Source organism: Myxocyprinus asiaticus, chromosome 32 (assembly GCF_019703515.2).
Source record: "Myxocyprinus asiaticus isolate MX2 ecotype Aquarium Trade chromosome 32, UBuf_Myxa_2, whole genome shotgun sequence".
Taxonomy (NCBI): Eukaryota; Metazoa; Chordata; class Actinopteri; order Cypriniformes; family Catostomidae; genus Myxocyprinus; species Myxocyprinus asiaticus.
The window spans coordinates 3,282,212-3,303,970 of record NC_059375.1 but is presented as its reverse complement, the minus strand read 5'-3'; the positions used below and the strand labels follow the sequence as shown (position 1 = coordinate 3,303,970).

Here is a 21,759-nt window from a genome sequence, read left to right as displayed (position 1 = left end):
ACTACGGAAGTAAGCGAAGATATTTGCAAAGATGTTTCTATATTGAGATAACAACCTCCACGCTTTTACCGTTGGAGAGAGCGTAACGGTCAACTAGCGTATTACGACAGTAAGCCGCCGTTTGCGGATACCATACAAATCAATGGGGGAAGCCGTAAACTGACACCTACTTGTCGCAAAATCGTCCGTGGCTACCCTTATAAAACAACTATTTTATCGTAGTAAACTCCACACATAGTTCAATATAAATTGATTTTTTAGTGTAAAACATGTTTAGTATTGGCGTACAGGTGGTTAATGTATTAAGTTATTAACTGTTTCCTCACAAAAGCAGTTTATTCAGCGTCAGGGAGAATCTCTTCCATAGACATCTATTGAAAAAGAACGGCCTCTTGTCTCCTCGCCAGTGTACCGCCCATAGGACCGCTGCGTTATGCTGTTCTATGTTAATCTTGTAGGCTCTTCTCCAGACGGGCTCTGATATTTGTCCTCGAAGAATGACGCAATTAGACAGAGACCGCTTGAATCGTGTGATTCATTCCAAAGTGAGGGAATGTGACAAGACTGACAACGCGAAAAACTCACCAAAATCGACGATTAAATGGATTAAGACAGTAAAAAAATGAAAGATGTATTTTGTATTTGAATAGCTGAACCTGTTTGAACATGAAGTTGGTTAATAAAGACATCGAGAAGGATAATGCCGGGTGAGTGTTTGAGAACACATGGGCTGTGTGTGAAAACATAGTGAGCTGCCTACTTATACGGCACTTTTAGTGCATTTATAGGTGCGTTCCGAGTCAGCTGACTGCTTACCATGGAAAAATGGTATCAGATCGTAGTACCACGGTACTTTGGTGTATACCGTGGTACTGAATGATTACCATAGTCATGTACCATTATTTAACATGGCACTCCTAGGTGCTTCATAGTGGTACTTGTACTAAATACATGGTATGACCATAGTACTATGTCAGTATCATAGTGGAGCTGACTTTTACTGAAAATATAATCATCAATATGAATAGCAAAAAGGTGCCAGCAATGACAAAAAAAACAACAAAACTAAAAACATACAGTATACACTATAAAGATAAACAGACTTTAATGATCCTGTGGACACTGATACAATTTGTTTCTTCCTTTGGTAGCCATGTTTGTCTATGTCTGCCCTTTTCTATGGCTAACAGTGACTAAATAGAGATGTCAGGTTTTGGGACACAGAGCGAGTGTCAGCTTAGTGGTTTGTTGGAGCTTTCTATGATGGCTTTATCACAGGGAGTGTTATTTTCTGAACACGCTCATTATATGGCTGTGGACATAATGTAATAGCAGGTACTATAATTAAACTAACGAGTGTGTTATGTGTAAGGCAGCTTTACAGTGATGATGGACTATTTAAATAGCCTACTACTACTCTCATTTGATTAAGTAGTATCTAATAATATGTCTAGTATATGTCTCCAGTTACAGTGGCAAGAAAAAGTATGTGCCCTTAGCTGGAATTAGCTGGTTTTCTGCATTAATTGGACATAAAATGTGATCTCATCTTCATCAAAGTCACAAGTAAAGACAAACACAATGTGATTAAGCTAACAACACACACATAATTATAATCTTTAATGTCTTTATTGAACACATCCCTTTAAACTTTAACAATGCTGTGGAATAAGTGAGAGCCTCTAGGCTAAAGATGACCAACAAAAGCTTATTAGAGTCAGGAGTTGGCAAACCTGGCATCCAATTAATGAAACGAGATTGGAGGTGTGGGTTAGAGATACTTTGACTTATAAAAGCACTCAAACATTTTGAGTTTGCTATTCACAAGAAGCATCTGCTGATGTGGACGGTGCCTCACAAAAAAAAAAAAAAGAGATCTCAGAAGACCTATAATCAAGAATTGTTGTTATCTCGAAGAGCTTAGATATTCAGCTGTCCACAGTTAGACAAACTGTCTATAAATGGAGATGATTTAGTACTGTGGTTACTCTCCCTAGAAGTGACCGTCCAGCCAAGATGACTCAAAGGGCACACTGAGAATGCTCAATCAGGTAAAAAAGAACCCTAGAGTGACAGCTAAAGAATTGAAAGTATCATTGGAACTGGTTAACATCTCTGTTCATGGGTCTTCTATACAAAAAATATTAAACGGCATAGTGTTCATGGCAGGACACCAGGAAGGAAGCCGCTGCTTTCCAATTAAAACATTACTGTTCGCCTGAAGTTTGCCAAAGACCACCTTGACACTCCACAACGCTACAGGGAAAATGTTTTGTGGACTGATGAAACTAAGGTTGAATTGTTTGGGAAGAACACGCAGCACTACGTGTGGCGTAAAAATGGCACCACATACCAACATGAAAACATCATCCCAACGGTTAAGTACGATGGAGGGAGCATCATGATTTGGGACTGCTTTGGGGCCTGAACTGCTTGCCATCATTGAGGGAAAAATGAATTTCCAAGTTTATCAAGATATCCTACAGGATAATATCAGGATGGCTGTGCTCCAGCTGAAGCTCAGTAGAAGTTGGGTGATGCAGCAGGACAATGACCCTAAACATTGAAGTAAATCCGCTACAGAATAGCTTAAAAAAAAGAAAATCCACCTTTTTGTGTGGCCCAGTCAGATCCTAGACCTTAACCCAACAGAGATGCTGTGGACTGACCTCAAGAGAGCCGTTTACACCAGACATCCTAAGAATATGGCTGAGCTGAAGCTGTTCTGGAGGAAGAATGGTCCAAAATTCCTTCTGAACGTTGTGAAGGTCTAATACGCAGCTACAGGAAACATTTGGTTGAGGTTATTCTTGCCAAAGGAGGATCGACCAGTTATTAAATCCAAGAGTTCACTTACTTTTTCCACAGCACTGTTAATGTTTAATGGGATGTGTTCCATAAAGACATTAAAGATTATAATTATTTGTGTGTTGTTAGTTTAAGCACATTGTGTTTGTCTTTACTTGTGACTTTGATAAAGATGAGATCACATTTTATGACCAATGAATGCAGAAAACCAGCTAATTCCAATGGGTTAACATACTTTTCTTGCCATTGTATGTCTATCTCACTCATCTAATTTGTGTGATTCAGATGACTTCTGTATGCTTTTAAGGGATCATGTTCTATACATATAATGTTAGTTAAGGTTTCTTACACAAAAAGGTCTTAATTGAGTTTTTCATGACTATTTTGTACCATCTCTCTGACCCTTACAATAAAATATGCTTTTGCTACTATCATTTTTAGACTTCTAGATGTAAATGTCCTATTAAGTTTCTTGTTACATTGGCTCCAAGTTTCCCAAATGTTAAATAGCTTGTTTTGTCTTCCAGTCAGGTGACGCTCATACCTGAGGAGGCAGAGGACATGTGGCACACCTACAACCTGCTGCAGGTGGGAGACAGTCTCCGAGCCTCCACCATCAGGTGAGACCCATACACGTTCATTCATTGACATGTTTACCACACAAACCTAAATCAACAGATTACGGTTTACAGTATTTTGCTCATCTACTCACTCAATAACGAGATTGAACTGATGTCACACACAGGAAGGTGCAGACGGAGTCATCCACAGGCAGTGTGGGCAGTTCTCGAGTACGCACCACACTCACTGTATGTGTGGAGACCATCGACTTTGATTCTCAGGCCTGTCAGCTGAGAGTGAAGGGAACCAACATCCAGGAGAACCAGTATGTGAAGGTCAGAAGTCACAATGGCATGGGCCTATTTCATTTTGCAAGCAACATCATTTCTGGAAATTTGCTTAAATCCTTAGAGACCCAAGCACAGAGATTGATGATATATATATATTTTTTTTGGGGGGGGAGCCACTCATTATAAAAGTCTTGATTTTTAAGCATATTTTGTTTTGGGGTGAATTTGTGTGACTTCAGAAAACAATGGCAGTCTAGGGGAAAATCTTGATTTTTAAGCACATTTTGCTTTGATGTGACTATTGTTTGACTGTAGCAAGCTGTGACATTCAATATGCAAGTTTTTCCAACCAAATCTGATATAGAACTGATCAGAACTTTATATAGTTCAGAGTGTCAGCTACTGTAATATGTGTTTTTATTTATTTATTTTAACAATTTTTAATAAATACTTTCAAATGCCTATCACCCCTCTTGGGGTATAGGCTGCCAACGAGGATGATGGTGATAGATTTGGTCGAGAGCAGGGTGGTCTTGACCACAGTCTTTGAGCAAGGCACTTAACTCCAGGTTGTTACAGGGGGATTGTCACTATAATAAGTGCAATGTGTGTGTGTGTGTGTGTATATACAGGTGCATCTCAATAAATTAGAATGTCGTGGAAAAGTTCATTTATTTCAGTAATTCAACTCAAATTGTGAAACTAATTTTTTGAGATAGTGAATTGGTGGGTTTTTGTTAAATGTGAGCTAAAATCATCACAATTAAAAGAACCAAAGACTTAAACTACTTCAGTCTGTGTGCACTGAATTTATTTAATACACGAGTTTCACAATTTGAGTTGAATTACTGAAATAAATGAACTTTTCCACGACATTCTAATTTATTGAGATGCACCTGTATATATTTGTGGCTTCCAGTGACCTCTGGCTTTCACAATAAGGTGTCATAAATCGCCTTTCAGGAGAGCCTTCTCCTCCCAAGGCTGGGATGTCGTTTGGTCTTTTTGGCATTTCTATAGCTAGCAGGTTTTACAAGAAAGGGTTGCTAGCCCCACGCAAAACCCTACTCATTTCACACATAAATAAAGATGAAAGCCAAAATATTAAATGACATGGATGAATATTTACTGAGTAATCCACTGTTTTGTAGAGGGGGTTCAAAATGGCAATTTTAATCAAATTTTCACCACAGATAAAAAAATAACTTTAGAAAGGTGGCATCATTTTATTTTTACAAAGATTGGTAGGTCTGTTACTAAAATCAGTTGACTTTAGCAATCCTTGTTGCATTATATGACAATGGTGACGGTTCAAAAATGGGAAAAAGCACTTTTCGTGTTCTTTTTCCAAAGTTGGCGTGCTTGTACCTCAAGAAGTATTTAAGATATCTTAATATCCTTTTAGATTATGGATCAGAACAAACTTTTCTTTGGATATCTTCATTATAAGGCTCTATAAGGATCAGTCCGAGAGATATGGGGATCTCAATGTGGCTCCATGAGTAAATTATTGAATTGCACCCATTTTCAATGGTCGAAAACCAAATGTGGGTCACTTTGTATGAAACTGAGACTTATTTTATTTAAAGAGGAATGTCTGAAGAACAAGAAATGTTCCTTTATTTATTCAACTTGACTATTTCAGTGTATTTTTGGCATTCAGACGTTGTTAAAAATTGGTATGTTCTATGCAATTGTTTTGATAGAGGGAAATAAGATACAGTTCTAGTTTCAACATTATTTGTACTTCAGACATTTCTCTTTAAAAGACCAAAAGTATCAGCTGTATGCAAAGTGACCCACATTTGGTTTCTGACCAATGAAAACGTGTACAATTCAACAATTTACTCATGGAGCCACATTGAAAGCCCCATATCTCTGGGACTGAACCATATAGAGCCTTAAAAATTCAGATACCAAAAGAGAAGTTTGTTCTGAACGAGAATCTAAAAGAATATTAAGATATCTTTAATACTTACAGGCACGGCAACTTTGGAAAAAGATCACAAAGTGCTTTTTGAACGGTCACCATTGGCATATAATGCAACAAGGACTGCCAAAGTCAAATGATTTTAGTAACAGACCTAACAATCTCTGTGTAAAAATAAAAAAAAATGATGCTGCCACCTTTCTAAGGTTATTTATTTTTTTTAATCTGTAGTTTTGCTCCAAAATCACATTTTTATTTTTTTTTTTTTTTTGTTTTCTTCCCAATTTGGAATGCCGGACCAATTTGGTTGCTTAGGAGACCTGGCTGGAGTCACTCAGCACGCCCTGGATTCGAACTCGCAGCTCCAGGGGTGGTAGTCGGTGTCAATATTTGCTGAGCTACCCAGGCCCCCACAGAATATACTCTTATAAAATGTATATAGGTATATAGATGTGCATCAAAAAGTCACATGACTTTCCCTCAACAAGCCATGTGAATACATAATTCACTCAGAGAATATAATCAATATCATCACATGTTGCTCTGGTTAAGTCTGATTAAAATGATTGTCTACTATTGCCTCCCAGAATTGTGTTGCACGCTTTCACTCCCAGAAATAAGGCATCTACATCTGAATGCTAGCAAACGGATGGATTCAAATGTTCATCAAGACATTTTTTTTTCTGCACGCTCTAAACTGCAAGTCATTTATTATGTTTCTTCTGCAGATGGGTGCCTATCACACCATTGAACTGGAGGTAAACAGGAAGTTCACACTCGCCAAAAAATGCTGGGACAGTGTGGTGCTGGACAGAATTGGTAATATACTCCTTTGTTTTTAGCTTCTTTACTTACCAGAGTTGCTGTTGTCTGCCTAAAATACTTTCACTTGATATTTAATGAGACCTAGTATACAGCGTTTTTTCAGGATTTTTGGCTTTTAAAGGGTTAGTTTACCCAAAAATAAAAATTCTCATCATTTACTCACCCTCATGCCAACCCAGATGTGTATGACTTTCTTCTGCTGAACACAAATGAAGATTTTTAAAAGAATATTTCAGCTCTGTAGGTCCATACAATGCAAGTGAATGGTGGCCAGAACTTTGAAGGTCCAAAAAGGAGATAAAGGCAACATAAAAGTAATCCATATGACTTCAGTGGTTTAATCAATGCGATCCAGTTGGTTTTGGGTGAGAACAGACCAAAAAAGAACTCCTTTTTCACTGTTCATCTTGACAGCAGTCTCCTTGGCAATCATGATTTCAAGCTGGATTACATTTCCTATTAGAGGTAGACAGATATATTGATTTTACCCATCAATCGGTGTCGATACTTGCTTTTTGGAACTATCGTTATTGGCAAAAATCTATGCCGATAATTTTTATTCCTCATCAATAAACCTCATCTGGTGAAATATATACATATAAATTCTTTGTCTGGTCAATATAAAGACTGTAATTTGGTGAATACTTGCATATAGAGCATTGTAAGTTAGACAAGTCTTTGTCATTTCAAAATAATTCCCCGGTATATTTTGGACTTGTTGAAAGTCCACCATTGTATGCAAGTGAATGGTTTCCAGAACTTTGAATTTCCAAAATCAAGATAAAATCAGCATAAACATAATCCATCAGACTCCAGTGGTTTAATCCAGTGATTCTCAAGTGGCGACCCACCAAAGTAAAAAACATAACCTGTTTTTAATGGATCCTGGGTCACATTTGATCTTGCATAGGTTTTTTTTTTTTTAATGGTCTTCATGGATAGGGGCAGTGACATTTATTTTTGTTGTTGATTTCAAAGAGAACATACATTACACAGGAGGAACACTGTCCATAATTTATCTATAAATCTTGGAGGTCCAGACTTTAAAGCCTTGGGTCACATCAGTATTGTGGTCTGTTCGCAAGCAGCCAATGAAGACCAGAGTGGCGGGTTTTTTGAAATTACGTAGGTTACTACAGGAAGTAAGTCTGGAATTACTAGCAACTCCATTTGTCGTGCACTTTGACTTTTGAAACTTTGCAGACTTTTTTACATTCACAAACATCTATATAATACTCTACTTGAAAGGTAATATTTGAAAAACCAAAATAGGTGCTCTTTAAATAAAAATGGTTTCCTTTATCTGAGCAGTACAAGATTTTCCTCCATTTTCCATCTGAACATAAAAAAATAAAGAAATTGGGCTTGATTTGATGTGTAAGTGGTCGTAAAAAAAAAAACCAAAAAAACAACAACGACACCTTATGGTATACATGGTCAAAATTGGCAAATCATTAAAAACGAATGGGAAAGACCAAAATACAGAGCATTTTTGTCATGATCTGTCAGATACAATCAATAAATCAGACACAATGCAGAAAAAACCTACAGAAATTACAGGGTGAGAATCTAAAACATCCTCAGTGCAAAACATACACACCCACTTACACACACACACACCCAAGAATGAACTGGTGTGACAATAACACAGAGCCTTTTTTTACATTTGTCAAAAAACAAAAACAATAAATCAGTCATAATGCTAAACACACATACTCAGAAATGAAGGGGTGAGATGAGAACACATACACACAGAACCAGGGCATTAATAAGTGGAGCTCTACAGCCATCTTTTGGTCATTGTTGGCATTACAATCATCTGTTGTTTTCCAGCTGATGACAGCAATCTGATACATTCTCTCACACACACACACGTTTGCAAAATACATTTTTAATATAGAAAGTTTGAAATTGCAAAGTGTGTACTCTGATTCTTCTGTTTTATATTTGAATAGAATTTTTCAAATGACATTATTATGCATTTACTTTGAGTTATTACATTTTTATGTTTGAAGTAAATTATTGGTTGAAAAATGTTTATTCTGTGTCTTCTGTTTGTAACACCATGGTCAGGTTTGATTGCAATCATAATGACATTTAACTGCAAAAACTGACACTTCAAATCAATTTAAAATGCTAAACTTTGACAAATAATAGTTTGATAATGTTTAAATATATATCTAAATGCAAATCTTGTGATAAAATATAAAATTAGGTTACAACAAGCCATCAAGTCAAGTCAACCTTTATTATAGAGCACATTTTTAAAACAACAGAAGTTGACCCAAAGTGCTTTACAGGTCAAACAAAATGACAGGGTGATATAAAAACAGATTGATTTAAAGTTAAATATAAAACATAATAAAATAAATAAAAACATTTAAATACAACATCATGTATTTATCCATTTCAAACTGTTCAATGATCTATTGAAAAGCTACAGAATAAAAATATGTTTTTAAAGAAGATTTAAAAATGGCTAATCATGATGCTGACCTTACATGGAAAGGGAGAATATTCTATAGATTAGGACCTATCACAGTAAAGGTACGATCATCCTTAGACCTATAGCGGCAACGAGGAACCCTCAATTGAAATTGATCAGAAGACCTGAGCGCTCTGGTGGGGGAGTAAGGGTGTAGAAGGTCACTGATATATTGGGACACCAGACCAGATAGTGCCTTGTAGACAGAAATCAGAATTTTAAAATCAACCCTGAATTTCACAGGAAGCCAGTGTAGTGATGCTAAAACCAGGGAAATGTGATCCCTCTTTCTTGACCCTGTTAAAAGCCTAGCTGCCACGTTTTGAACCAGCTGTTGGCGGGATAACGCAGTTTGGGGCAGATCAATGTACATTGAGTTACAATAGTCTAACCTTGATGTGATAAGTGAGTGGATCACAATTTCCAAGTCTACACATTAGGTGGCTACAGCACCAACTGGCTGTTACTAGCGTGACATGGTTTTCAAGTCATGTTATTTATATTTTGTTCACCAGATGGCAGCAATTTGCCTCCAATTTATGTCACATTCTCATATTTCCTTCATGTTTCAACTTATAGAAGTGTAGGTTCTGAATAAAAAAAAATATATATATATATATATAATGTATACAAATAAGCAAATATATATATGCAAATTAATGGTAACATTTAGAAATTTACATGTAAATAAGACAAAATAGCATGAAATCCCAAAAGAAATGCATAATTTTATTGTTCTTTCTACAGGGAAGAAAATGTTTTATCATCATAAAAAAAAAAAAAAAGAAGGGGGTTACACATCTGACCCTTCCGGCCAAAAATGACCGCGAATACCAAAGGGAGATGCCCTTTTTAAATACCATTGGAGGGTTAACTACATCTAATTACAAGTTAATCTGTTGATGACATCAAACCCATCTCATCACTGGTGAATTTGAACTCTGATTCCCTGTTCATCTACAGACCAAGCATGTGATCCCGCTCAGAAAGCAGATGTGGCCGCTGTGGTGATGCAGGAAGGTCTTGCCAACTTGGTGCTTGTGACCCCTGCCATGACCTTGCTGAGAGCAAAAATTGAGGTCACTATTCCCCGCAAGAGGAAAGGCAGCTGCACACAACATGACAAGGTAATATTACAATCTGATATTATTCAATATTTTTTTATGGGAGAATGGATGCAACTATAAATCTAAGGGCATCATAGACCTGTTATTGCTCCATCTCGCGTGGCTAAACGCCACTTGCCCCATAAGAAGTTGGACGCTGTCCACACGGGGCTGCTATCTATTTAGCATGCCAGAGTCTCGTTCGTTATCAGACTTAACCAGACAAATTGCTCCACCAACTAAGAACAGCCATGTACCACCACCCACAGAATCGAGAAAGAGCTATCAATCTGTCTATTCTTTCTGTGTCCGGGAAGTCTGACAAACAGACTATTCCATTGTTTATTTGTGTGTTTGACTATATCGAACGATTGGCAGTTACTGACATTTGCAAAATTATGTAATATTAAGTTCACACAAATCCATATTCTTCTGGTGATATTGTATGAATATTAATTACACTGCTAAGCTAACCAAGGATGTGCCTAGCTTGAATTTACAGTGGCTCTGTTTGAACTGGAGTCCTCCATACTTCACAGTACACTGCCTACTATTTAAACAAATGCATATGTCAAGATATGATGTACATGGTGAACAGTGACTCTGATGTGTTTACTTGCAGGCATTAGAGCGCTTTTATGAGGCTGTTATGCAGGGGATTCTCAGACACTTCAGTTTTGATGGTGAATTTCCTAGTTTTCTCATTTCTGATTTCAGAGAAGAGGATGAACAAATGCTGATGTTGTTGTTTTTTTTTATGTATGTGTTTGTCAGTGGTGAAGTGTATTCTGGTAGCCAGTCCAGGCTTCGTGAAAGATCAGTTCATCTCGTACATGTTCAAAGAGGCAGTAAGACAAGACTGTAAAATCCTGCTGGAGAACAGACCCAAATTCATGCTGGTTCACTCCTCATCCGGACACAAATACTCACTAAAAGGTCTCTGACTTCCTCTCAGCTTTTCTTAATTCACCTTTTAATGTTCATTGTAACTTTAAAGATCCAATAAAATGGTTTGACAAACATAATTTTCTGTCCTGTGTTGACGTATTTCCTATTTGAACTGGAAGTTGTTGGACATATTAAAGAGCTATTGAACAACATATTTAACAGCCAATAGCCTTTAGTCTTTAGTTTGTCACATTCTGGCAAAACCATGATTTGCTGCTTCCTATTGCTAGTCGGTGAAAGGTGGAATTAGGGGGAGGGACATTCTCTCAATAGAGAGCATTTAAATGGACAAAAAAATTGTATGCGCCCGTCAGTGCAAGATGATGTCATAAATATTTTTCTTTTGTTTTACTGAAAGAGAAAGACTGCAAATCTGCTAAAAGTGTGTTTTGTCAACATATATGTTAGCTTCAAAGCTAACAGACATGGACTAAAAGATTTCATGGGGTATTAAAACCTACAAATATAATGTTATTTCCACAGAAGTTCTGTCTGATCCAGCAGTCACAGCTCGATTGTCTGACACAAAGGTTAGATTTTATTCTTCATTTCACGGATGCATAATGTTTTTATCATTCTGTGAGTACAGTGCGGTGTTCATTTGTTCTGTGTGGTTTTCTCTGTGTTTTAGGCAGCTGGAGAGGTGAAGGCTCTGGAAGACTTTTACAAAATGCTTCAACAGGAGCCTGATCGAGCTTTCTATGGGTAAATAAAATCACTGCTGTTGAAATCATTGGAGGTCAACTGATATTGGATTTTGCCCATTTGTAAAGTGGTGTAAAAAGCTTAGTTTTTCATCATCGGGCACAGACGTGGAGGCTACAAGAGTCCAAATTGAATGAAATCCCAGATGCAGTTTATTGTGCAACCAAAAACCCAATAACAACCAGAAAAAAAATGAAGATTTGGTGAATAACGTGGTGCTTTTAACCATAAACAAGCCTGAAATACATGCACACTCACACTCTTACAATCATCTATAACTTATTACAATATAAACACTATAAAGTAGTGCTGTCAGTTATTTAAAATATTGAATCATGATTAATAACATGATTTTTCATAGTTGATAGTTAATCGCAGATTTTGAAATAGCTGAAATTTGACTTTTCCTGTCAAAATGCATTTAGTTCCTTCATAGAAAAGAAAAGAAAACAGTATGTAACATTTAACATTTTCCAAACAAAGCCTTCCACAGTATAAAGTTAGAAATATACTAAAATAGTACCAATTCAAGTAACATTAAACATTTCCCAAAGTATAAGTGGGAGGTTGACAAATTAAAATACACTCACTGAGTACTTTATTAAGAACACCTGTTCATGTGATTATCTAATCAGCCAATCGTGTGACTGCAGTGCATAAAATCATGCATATATGGGTCAGGAGCTTTAGTTAATGTTCACATCAACCATCTTAATAGGGGAAAAATGTGATCTCAGTGATTTGGACCGTGGCATGATTGTTGGTGCCAGATGGGCTGGTTTGAGTATTTCTGTAACTGCTGATCTCCTGGGATTTTCATGCACAACAGTCTCTAGAGTTTACTCAGAATGGTGCCAAAACATCCAGTGAGCGGCAGTTCTGTGGACGGAAATGCGTTGTTGATGAGAGAGGTCAGCAGAAAATGGCCAGACTGGTTTGAGTTAACAGAAGGGCTACAGTAACTCCGATAACCCCTCTGTACAATTGTTGTGAGAAAAATATCATCTCAGAATGCACAACACGTCGAACCTTGAGGTGGATGGGCTACAACAGCAGAAGACCACGTCGGGTTCCACTTCTGTCAGCCAAGAACAGAAAGCTGAGGCTTACAGTGAGCACAGGCTCAGCAAAACCGGACAGTTGAAGACTGGAAAAACTTAGCCTGGTCTGATGAATCTCGATTTCTGCTGAAGCACACAGATGTTAGGGTCAGAATTTGGTGCGAACAGCATGAATCCATGGACCTAACCTGCCTTGTGTCAACAGTCCAGGCTGGTAGTGGTTGTGTAATGGTGTGGGGAATGTTTTCTTGGCACACTTGGGGCACGTTAATACCAATCAATCATCGCTTGAATGCCACAGCCTATTTGAGAATTGTTGCTGACCATATGCATCCTTTCATGGCCACAATTTACCCATCTTCTAATGGCTTCTTCCAGCATGATAATGCACCATGTCACTAAGTAAAATTCATCTCAAACTGGTTTCATGAACATGACAATAACTACGTTTCCATCCAGGGATTTTTTGCGAAACAAGTTTTAGCGCGTCAAAATAAATCTGTTTAACTCTAGCGCATAAACTCTTTGTCAATACTTCAAATGTTGCAAAAACTGGTTTGGAAACCATTTTGTTATTAACGCAATAATATAGTCACATGACAGAATTTACCCCAATCGTTAGCCTGTGTTAATCATGACGACAAGGAATACATCCTTGAAAGCCAATTTATTGTACGTGATTATGGATTGATCTGAACGGCATAAAGATCCGATCACTGCAAGCATGACACTTCCAGGAGTGCCAACACAAATATCTTGTATCAAGACATGCACATTGACAGATGTGCACAGAGAACAAATAAATGGCCACTGTTTGTGATTAATCATGGTAGTCATCTATTTATTTATTAAAGCTGCTTTTCCACACCATTCAAAATAATAGACGACGGTCATGGAATTAGCCCACAATACAAAAAAACATATCATTTCTGTGCACAAAGATGTTTTAAATACAAAATAAATACACAATACTAGGAGAAAAACATCAGTGTGCTTTTTTGGAACACTAACATATAGCCCAATTCTTACTTTTGTTTATCTTACTTTTGAAAAAATGCCGGTGAAATTCCCTGTATTAAATAAAATAAATTAACAAATGAATAAATAATTAAATAAAATAATTAATGACCGAATGAAAAAAATTTATATTTTTAGACCTATATATGCCTTTTCTTTACACAAACTTAAATTACCCGTACCCTGTTCTGTAGATGAATAAAGTTGGCTGAATGATATTTTCAGAATGTTCTAGACGTTTTCAAGGCTATAAACTATCAGAACTATTTTTCCAATGCTGAGATCACTTTCAGAAAACTACCTTTTGAACATTTTAAAACGTTTAAATATTTGAAATCTAACCCTCTTTACCTTGGATCACATTTGCTGAGCTTCTTCAGAAAATGTAAATTGCATTATGACGCTAAAATTAATTTTAGATGACAATCAAGTTCAGTTGGTCGTTAAAAGTTGCTAGACAAATATGCGGGACATAATGCAGTTGTGATGGCAATGCTTTATATTAGATGATTGTTCAAAATAGCCAATTGAATATCAGGAATGTATCATATGTAAACCCTGATACACCGCATCAATGTTTCTTTAGTAGCTGTGCACACAGCATTTACACATCGATGGATGGTCCTTATACTAAGACTGAAAGTTTCCCCTGCTACTTGGTGCACTTTTCCAGCTTGAACAGGGCCATGAAGATTCGCTTTCGGGTCAGAACCGGTGGCAACCTGTGATAGGCACAACATCAGGACCAATATTACAGTCCTATCAGAAGTGACAGCTGCTCCCTTTTGATTGCAATTCCTCCTCTTCTGATTGCATTTATTTGTGAAATTAAAATGACAGTAAGCTGATTCATTTCAATGAATTCTCTCAATACTCTCCCCATTTTACCAAAACTTCGGAGGAAAACAAATTAGGGACATCTGGGAGGCGAAACGTTCACAATTAGCGATAAACACACATTTCTGTATAGAAACGGCTTAAGGGCAGATTTCTTTTGCGATAAACCAAAACTTATGTGACAAAGTGTTTTTTAGGCATGACGTCATCACTCACACCATTTTTATCGATAAAAGTTCATTTGAATGGAAACAGGCAGAAATGTTTTACGCATTTTCACTTTGTCGATAACAAAATGGCATGAAAACTGGATGGAAACTAGGCTAATGAGTTCACTGTTCATCAGTGGTCTTCCCAGTCATCGGATCTGAATCCAGTAGAATAACTTTAGAATGTGGTAGAGTAGGAGATTCTGCAGCATGAATGTGCAGCTAACAAATCTGCAGGAATTGCGTGATGCAATCATGTCAACGTGGACCAGAATCTCAAAGGAATGTTTCCATGCTTGTGGAATCCATGCCATGAAGAATTTAGGCTGTTTTGAGAGCAAAGGGAGGACCTACCCAGTATTAGTATAGTGTTCCTAATAAAGTGCTCAGTGAATTTAGTCCTTGTAGTTTGCGTATTCATTGCAATGGGCATTAATTATCATAAACTCTTACCACAATATTTATAGTGGCTATCCACTTGGCAACAGCAATCGTAAAGCCACATTTACATGATTTCCCCTTTTGAACTCCACATGAAAAGGGCTTCCAGAGAATGTCTTGTTTTGTAAGCGCTGGCATTGTTCACATAATGATACTTTATCCGAATTGTCTGGAATGCGACGCCAGGGAAATGCTGGTCCTTCACTCCAGTGGGTCATCTGAATGTGGTTTATCACATCTGGGTTAGTTTTGTACAAAAAATTACAGTTAAGAGGTGCTTTCTCCATCACTTGATCACTGACATGGAATCGCTGTTGTCTGTGTGTTTGAGGTGTGTGCATCAGTATAAAGACCCCAGACAGTGCAAAGTTTCCGCCCTATTCCAGCCAGTTTTTAGCATTCACACGGAGCTCAGAATGTAATGTGAAGATTGGTAAATGCGTTAATCACGATTTAAGTAAAATGTACACAAACATTTTAAACCAGATAAAGTTTTTGTATTAATAGTCTATGTATTCACCAAATGAAGGATTTTTACATACATTTACATTCACCAGATGACTTGTTTGATTATTATTCATCAGATATGAAGTTGGAGATGAGATGTTCTGAAGAGACATGTTTCCGTACGTGCAATTTTATTTGCATGTCCTCGCTTTAAATTATAACACTTGATTATTATCTGTTTAAAATATGTGTTAAAGTGTGGATATAAATATGGATGAATATTGTCAATGATGACCGATTTTAGGCACAGTAAATGCTCTGATATACTTCATATGAAATCGAAGAACGAATGGGTATGATGTCATATAGAACAAAATCTGGCCAAAAATAGGGTGTTTTAGCATTCGTTTCGGTGGTTTGTAGCGTGTCGCCTGGGTGAACCTTTAGGAAAACTTCTAACCGGCTGCTAAACTGCTACTTACTGCCATTGGTCTATGTCAACTTTGTCAACAAGCTCCACCTACAACTTTGTTTCCGTTTTTCAGTCAGTATTCTACATGAACACGTGCAGAGTTATTTGCGAGCTGGTGCAAATGTACCTACATCAGTACGATCGTTCACATAGAGACATTTTTCCAAGAACATGTCATGCGTTTATTTATTTATTTTAATTAGTCTACAAAAGGAATCAAATCTACTCCGATACTCTCAAGTGCACATTCACTCATGTGCCATCTGAAGTGAAGTCCATTCACACATTTGCCCAAAGGAAGATATGCCTCTATCACCATTGTTTTGTCTGTATTCTGAATATGAACACTCTTTTATACACCCATCTTTGCAGTAGTATCAGTGTTATCATAAATTACAGTAACAGAGTGTAATCGGAGCATATTATGGCCGCGTATTAGCGTCATGAATTCACAATGTAAACAAGACAAATTAAACATTTTCTACTGTGCATATATTACTTTAAATCATCATCGAGTGGTTAAAACAACTTCTTTTACTGACTTCATGTGAATTCTACTCATAGAATGAGGCATGAAGTCGTTGATAACACATTTTAATGTCACATTATTTAAGGTTTAACGGAGCGTCCTCATGTTTAAATGTAGTTCTAAATGCCACCCACAGTGGTGTGGAGGGTATCTGAATGTCTGCAAACAGTATACTGTTGCTCGGCTGTTTAGAACTTCTTTTTACCCCTGAACGAAGAAGAACTTCTCCGGAAGTATATTGGGGCCTTAAATCCCATCGAGGTATCAGTAATTGTTTATATTTTACCTCCAAAGGTTGCAGTCGTTGCAGCCACAACCCTCCAACGCCATCCACAGGGGGAAAAAACTATCATTGTCTATTTCTGCCAAAAGCAGATAGTTCCAAAAGTAGCTGTCTGCACCGATTAATTGGCAAAACCAATATATCGAGTTGACCTCTAGGAATAATTTCTGAAATTCAGTAAATTCATGCTTCAGGTTAATCAATGACGTAACATCCATGATGTCACTTCTGAGAGTCTGTGCATCAAATAATCAACAGCTTTTGTTCTGTGCAGGTTGGCTCATGTGGAGAAAGCGAGTGAAGCTTTAGCCATTGACATCTTACTGATCAGTGACAAACTATTCAGGTACTTTGAAAATAAATAAAGCACTTATACGTTATCACAGTATTTTATAGTGTCAGATTGAGCAATACATCAGTGAAAACATCCTGTCGTTATTGAGGTTCTGTCTCTTTTTATAATTAGGTATCTGTCCCCTTTTTGTTACGTGTAAACTGAATAAAACTATCAAAATCTTCAGTATCATGCAAGCCTCGAAAATCGGTCCTTTGATTACAGCAGAAGGTCTCTGCAGATTAAACTTGCCAAGAACCACGCACAGGAAGAGCCGTCTGACTGACATCTAAAGTGATAAATCACAGCTTATTTTATTAATTGATGATTAGGGGCAGGGGGTTATTTGAGATGTATTATACCACAATAAATTACCAGCTTATAAACAGTTAATTTAAAGAATGGTGTGGCAATTGTGTGATATATCAGCATTATATCGGCCTATCGGTCAACTTGCTCTCTGGATACCAGCATGGGCCATTAAAAAACAACTACATATCAGTCGACTACTACTATAAAGTAAATCTATTAGTGTATGATGCCTTGAATCTGATCAGCCAATGAAACTCAAGAAATGGAGATAGCAAACAAGCAGTCGAAGTGGAGCTCCGTGATGGCGGAACAGTTCATTCAGTTTTGGCAGGTCAATTAGTGCCTCTACAATGTCAACGAAAAGAGTTAATAGGAGTGTGTGAGTTTGTTGTGATCGGATCAACTCGTCAGTCGAAGTATAGGTCTATAATGGGTGTTTATTAACAATTATGGGTGTTTCCCAATCTGTGGGCATTTTGAAACCGGGATGGGCATTTCTATACTATCCAATGAAAGTAGGCAAAATGCCCATCCCGGTTTGAAAGCACCCACTGATTGTGAAAAGCCCATTTTTATTCTGCAGAGACATACATTTCTGTCGGTCAGGTAGTGAGTGATTCTTTGTCATTTGGTGTGTGACGCCCAGTTTTTATCTGTATCTGTGAGACGTACTCCTTTTGGATTTTAAAAGTCGTGTAGTGTAAATGTAAAATTTTTTTCATTTTTTTATTTTCTTTTTAATGGCAGGCATCAGGACATAGCCACACGCAGCCGTTATGTTCGGCTGGTGGACAACGTCAGAGACAATGGAGGAAATGTCAGGTATCTGCTACATCACAACATGACTTTTACGTCATATTATAATGCTACCTGTGTTATGGAAATATTTAGCACTTGACACAAATAATAACTCATCTTTTTTTTTTCTTCATTGCTTCTGTGGAAGAATGTTCTCAAGTCTGCATGTATCTGGAGAGCGTAAGTTTAGTTTTCAAAATTTTCCAGAAAAACATTTGACATTATTCATTTTGACTGATCCGTGTGGTGTGGTGTGGTTTGTCTTTGTAGAGTTGAATCAGCTGAGCGGTGTGGCAGCAATCCTGAGGTTCCCCATCGCTGACGTGTCTGAGGCTGAGGACGACAGCAGCTCTGATGAAGACTAATGTTATCATCATCTCTCTGCTTTCATGGGTCTCATGCTAAAGAGATATTATACGAAAGATTGGAGACACGTCACATTTAGGACTGCATGGAGTTAAGACTCCATAATTGCCTTAATAAAGAATCTGAAAGCAATTGAAACATGACAACAAAAAAAAATTAATGTGTCTTAAGAGTAATTATTAAGCCGGAAAGCACTAAAGAATACTTAAATGCCAAACAATACTTTAATAATCCATTAGCCATAAAACTAAAATCTTTTGTATGTACACAGTACTTAAGAAACATAGAATTACACCCATTCTGTGACAGTAGAGTTAAAGAAAATAGTTCACTAATTTCTTAATCTTTCATTTATCAAATTAACAAATAGTGATAGATGGATTGATAGTTTCTAAGCAAAAGATGGTTTTGCATCACTATGTAGCAACTTCAGCTTGTAATTCGTCCCACACTATTTGTTCTACAAACATGAATGTACCTCAAATTATGCTTTTTGTGGAGAGGTGCAATTTGACATGAATCATAGAGATTTGAGGGGGAGCTATTTTGACTGGCAAGTAAATCAACCCAGAACACCCTAGCAACTGCATAACAAACATGCTTAAACCACTCAGTAAAACTATTTTTAGGTAAAAGGTATTTACATGCAATAATCAGAAGTCAGTGTAACCTGGAAGTACTGGAGTAGATGGGTTTCCAGTATCTTACCCTGAAGGAAGCAGCAGTGATCTGTTGAGTAATGTGAGATTAGCTGAGCATGTACTAGCATTCATGCCAAATTAAAGTGAATGGTGCAATGATGCATACCAAGTTTCATCTTGGTATGCCAAACTGTTGGTAAACTACAGCGTTTTATGAAACAATTGCAGTGTGCAAAGACATTGGATATCGTTCAATTTAAAGAGATCAGTCCCAATATTTAAGGCCAAATTATTCAAAAGTTATAAGCAAACAAAAAATGTGTATCAGGTCATTGTGGTGATGCCATATACCAAGTTCCGTTTCAATATGCCAGAGTGTTGCAAAGATACACAAATTTACACTTATATTTCTGCTCATAACTTCTGAACCGTGTGGTCAAAAAACTAGATATTTTTTCTTGGATTCTGTGGCTCATGTTGAATGCGTACCCTGATTCCAATTTCTGCCCAATTTTTTTCCTTCAAAATTTTTTTTGCTACTACAAATTTTGTCAAGTCTTTCCCAAATTTGGCTCAGATGATCTTCAGAGCAAGACGCACAGAATCTCACATAGGTGATGGCAAGCAGGCTAAACACAAAGTGAGGCTTTAGCTAGGCAACACTTTGGCGTATTGAATCGAAACTTGGTATATTTCATTGGCACCATGACCTGAGGGTATCACCAGTTTAGGGCCAACGCCACCTATTGGGGAGAAATGTGGAAAAGGGCTGCTTTTGCTTATAACTTTTGAATAAAATCATTGTGGCCTAAAATCATGAGCTTGGCCTCTTTAGATTCCTTGGGTCATACAGAGTATGATGATGTCAATTTCCATGGCCGGCAATGTTGTCCGTTGGACATTTTGTTGTAAAATTCTTTATTTAAACAATGCTTTGGCATATCGAGACAAACCTTGATGCATATCAATATCACCATGACCTAAAAATGTCTTAGCAGTTTGGAGACAGCACCACCTAGTGTTTGCAATGTTATAAATAAATGCTTATAACTTTAAAAATCTTTGTCTACAATCATGAGTCTCCTTAGCAGTGGCGGGCCGTGCATTTAAAGTCTAGGCCTTCAGTGTGATTCATGCCATTAAAAAAACACAGTTTCACAATGAGTAAGACACCCTATGCCTTTGGGCATCATACATTATTTTGCAGCTAATAATACCAATTGACATTTTAAAAACAAGTCCACGCACGAAAGCCAGAACATGACACTTAATGCTCAAGCAAGCCTAATTTTAACTGCAGCATGACTGTTTTGTGAAATGAACATCTCCCGAACAGACATTCAAAAATCATAATTTTTCATATGCATCTACCAATGAGGTCTATAATACCTGGAAAAATCTATCTAATAATATTTGCGATTTAAATGTTGCTTGCAATAAATTTCATTTCGTCAGGGTACACGGTTATGCTGCGTTCCATTCAAGTTGGATGAGGGATATTCCTACCTGATATCTCCGACCATAAATGCATTCCATTCCCCGATATTCGGAACTGCAATGCTCCCGTTAGCTTAGCAGGGGTTTGACTCTCATTAGAGATGTCTCCTAGCAACCCAACTGATAAACAATGCTGCAGCACTAGCATTTGTGCTTCAGGTGTACGATTATTAAAATAGATTTTAATGTTTTATACACCTGTTTCTGCAGGCGTTTGTTAAACAAGCTTTAATATCATGTAATGTGGAAACAAACTCATTTATTGATATTACTTAATAAAGTGAATGTTTATCACTTTGTATATCTCCCTGAGTGTCGACATGTTTGTGTGACATCATGCCCCTGCATCTCGGTGAAATCGGAGTTGAGAATTTCTGCACGAGCCTACAAGTTGTAATTCTGACTTCAAGATGCATTCCATTGCACTTTTCCTAGTAGGAAGTTGTAAAATCCGACTTTCCGAGTTGAATGTAATGCAGCACTACTTTTCAAAACATTGATCCGACACTGAATGCTCAAGCAGCCTAATTTACACTTAGAAAACTCCTGATGTTGCTATAACAATGCAAAAAGCACTTACCAATTTACTTGAAGTGAAAATCAGCCCTCCTTTCCTGTTTCATAAATTAAGCAATCACATGGTCATGCAGAACATCTCGTGTTTTTAAATCCATAAGGATCTCTTTCTCAACGGCAATACCAGCAGTGATGACAGCCGACTCGTCAGACAGCTTGATCTCGCGCTCTTCGCTTTCAAATTACGTACATCACTTAAAGCGTGACTGCGTCACTCAAGGCCAGCTAGAAGGCCTCGACCGGGACATATCCTAAAGATCACACCCACCAAGAACCAATAA

At 37.3% G+C, this 21,759-nt stretch overlaps 1 protein-coding gene across 1 annotated transcript; it reads left to right on the top strand.

The window, feature by feature from the left end:
- The first annotated feature begins 506 nt into the window (after window positions 1-506).
- pelo (pelota mRNA surveillance and ribosome rescue factor) lies at window positions 507-20,225 on the top strand. The gene is made up of 13 exons (XM_051666978.1): window positions 507-707; window positions 3,336-3,428; window positions 3,554-3,704; window positions 6,318-6,408; window positions 9,863-10,026; window positions 10,628-10,688; window positions 10,780-10,941; window positions 11,437-11,483; window positions 11,585-11,658; window positions 17,229-17,300; window positions 18,348-18,422; window positions 18,547-18,578; window positions 18,669-20,225. The coding sequence occupies exons 1-13, from the start codon at window positions 667-669 to the stop codon at window positions 18,761-18,763; spliced, it is 1,158 nt and encodes a 385-aa protein (XP_051522938.1). The 5' UTR covers window positions 507-666; the 3' UTR covers window positions 18,764-20,225.
- The last annotated feature ends 1,534 nt before the right edge of the window (window positions 20,226-21,759 follow it).

What these genes read in the sequence shown, in the direction of transcription:
- pelo (XM_051666978.1), top strand. Translation starts at nt 667, where the DNA reads ATGAAGTTGGTTAATAAAGACATCGAGAAGGATAATGCCGG. An exon ending in CAGACACTTCAGTTTTGATG is followed by an intron (nt 10,689 to 10,779) that starts GTGAATTTCCTA and finishes TGTGTTTGTCAG; the next exon opens with TGGTGAAGTGTATTCTGGTA. An exon ending in TCTGCATGTATCTGGAGAGC is followed by an intron (nt 18,579 to 18,668) that starts GTAAGTTTAGTT and finishes TTGTCTTTGTAG; the next exon opens with AGTTGAATCAGCTGAGCGGT.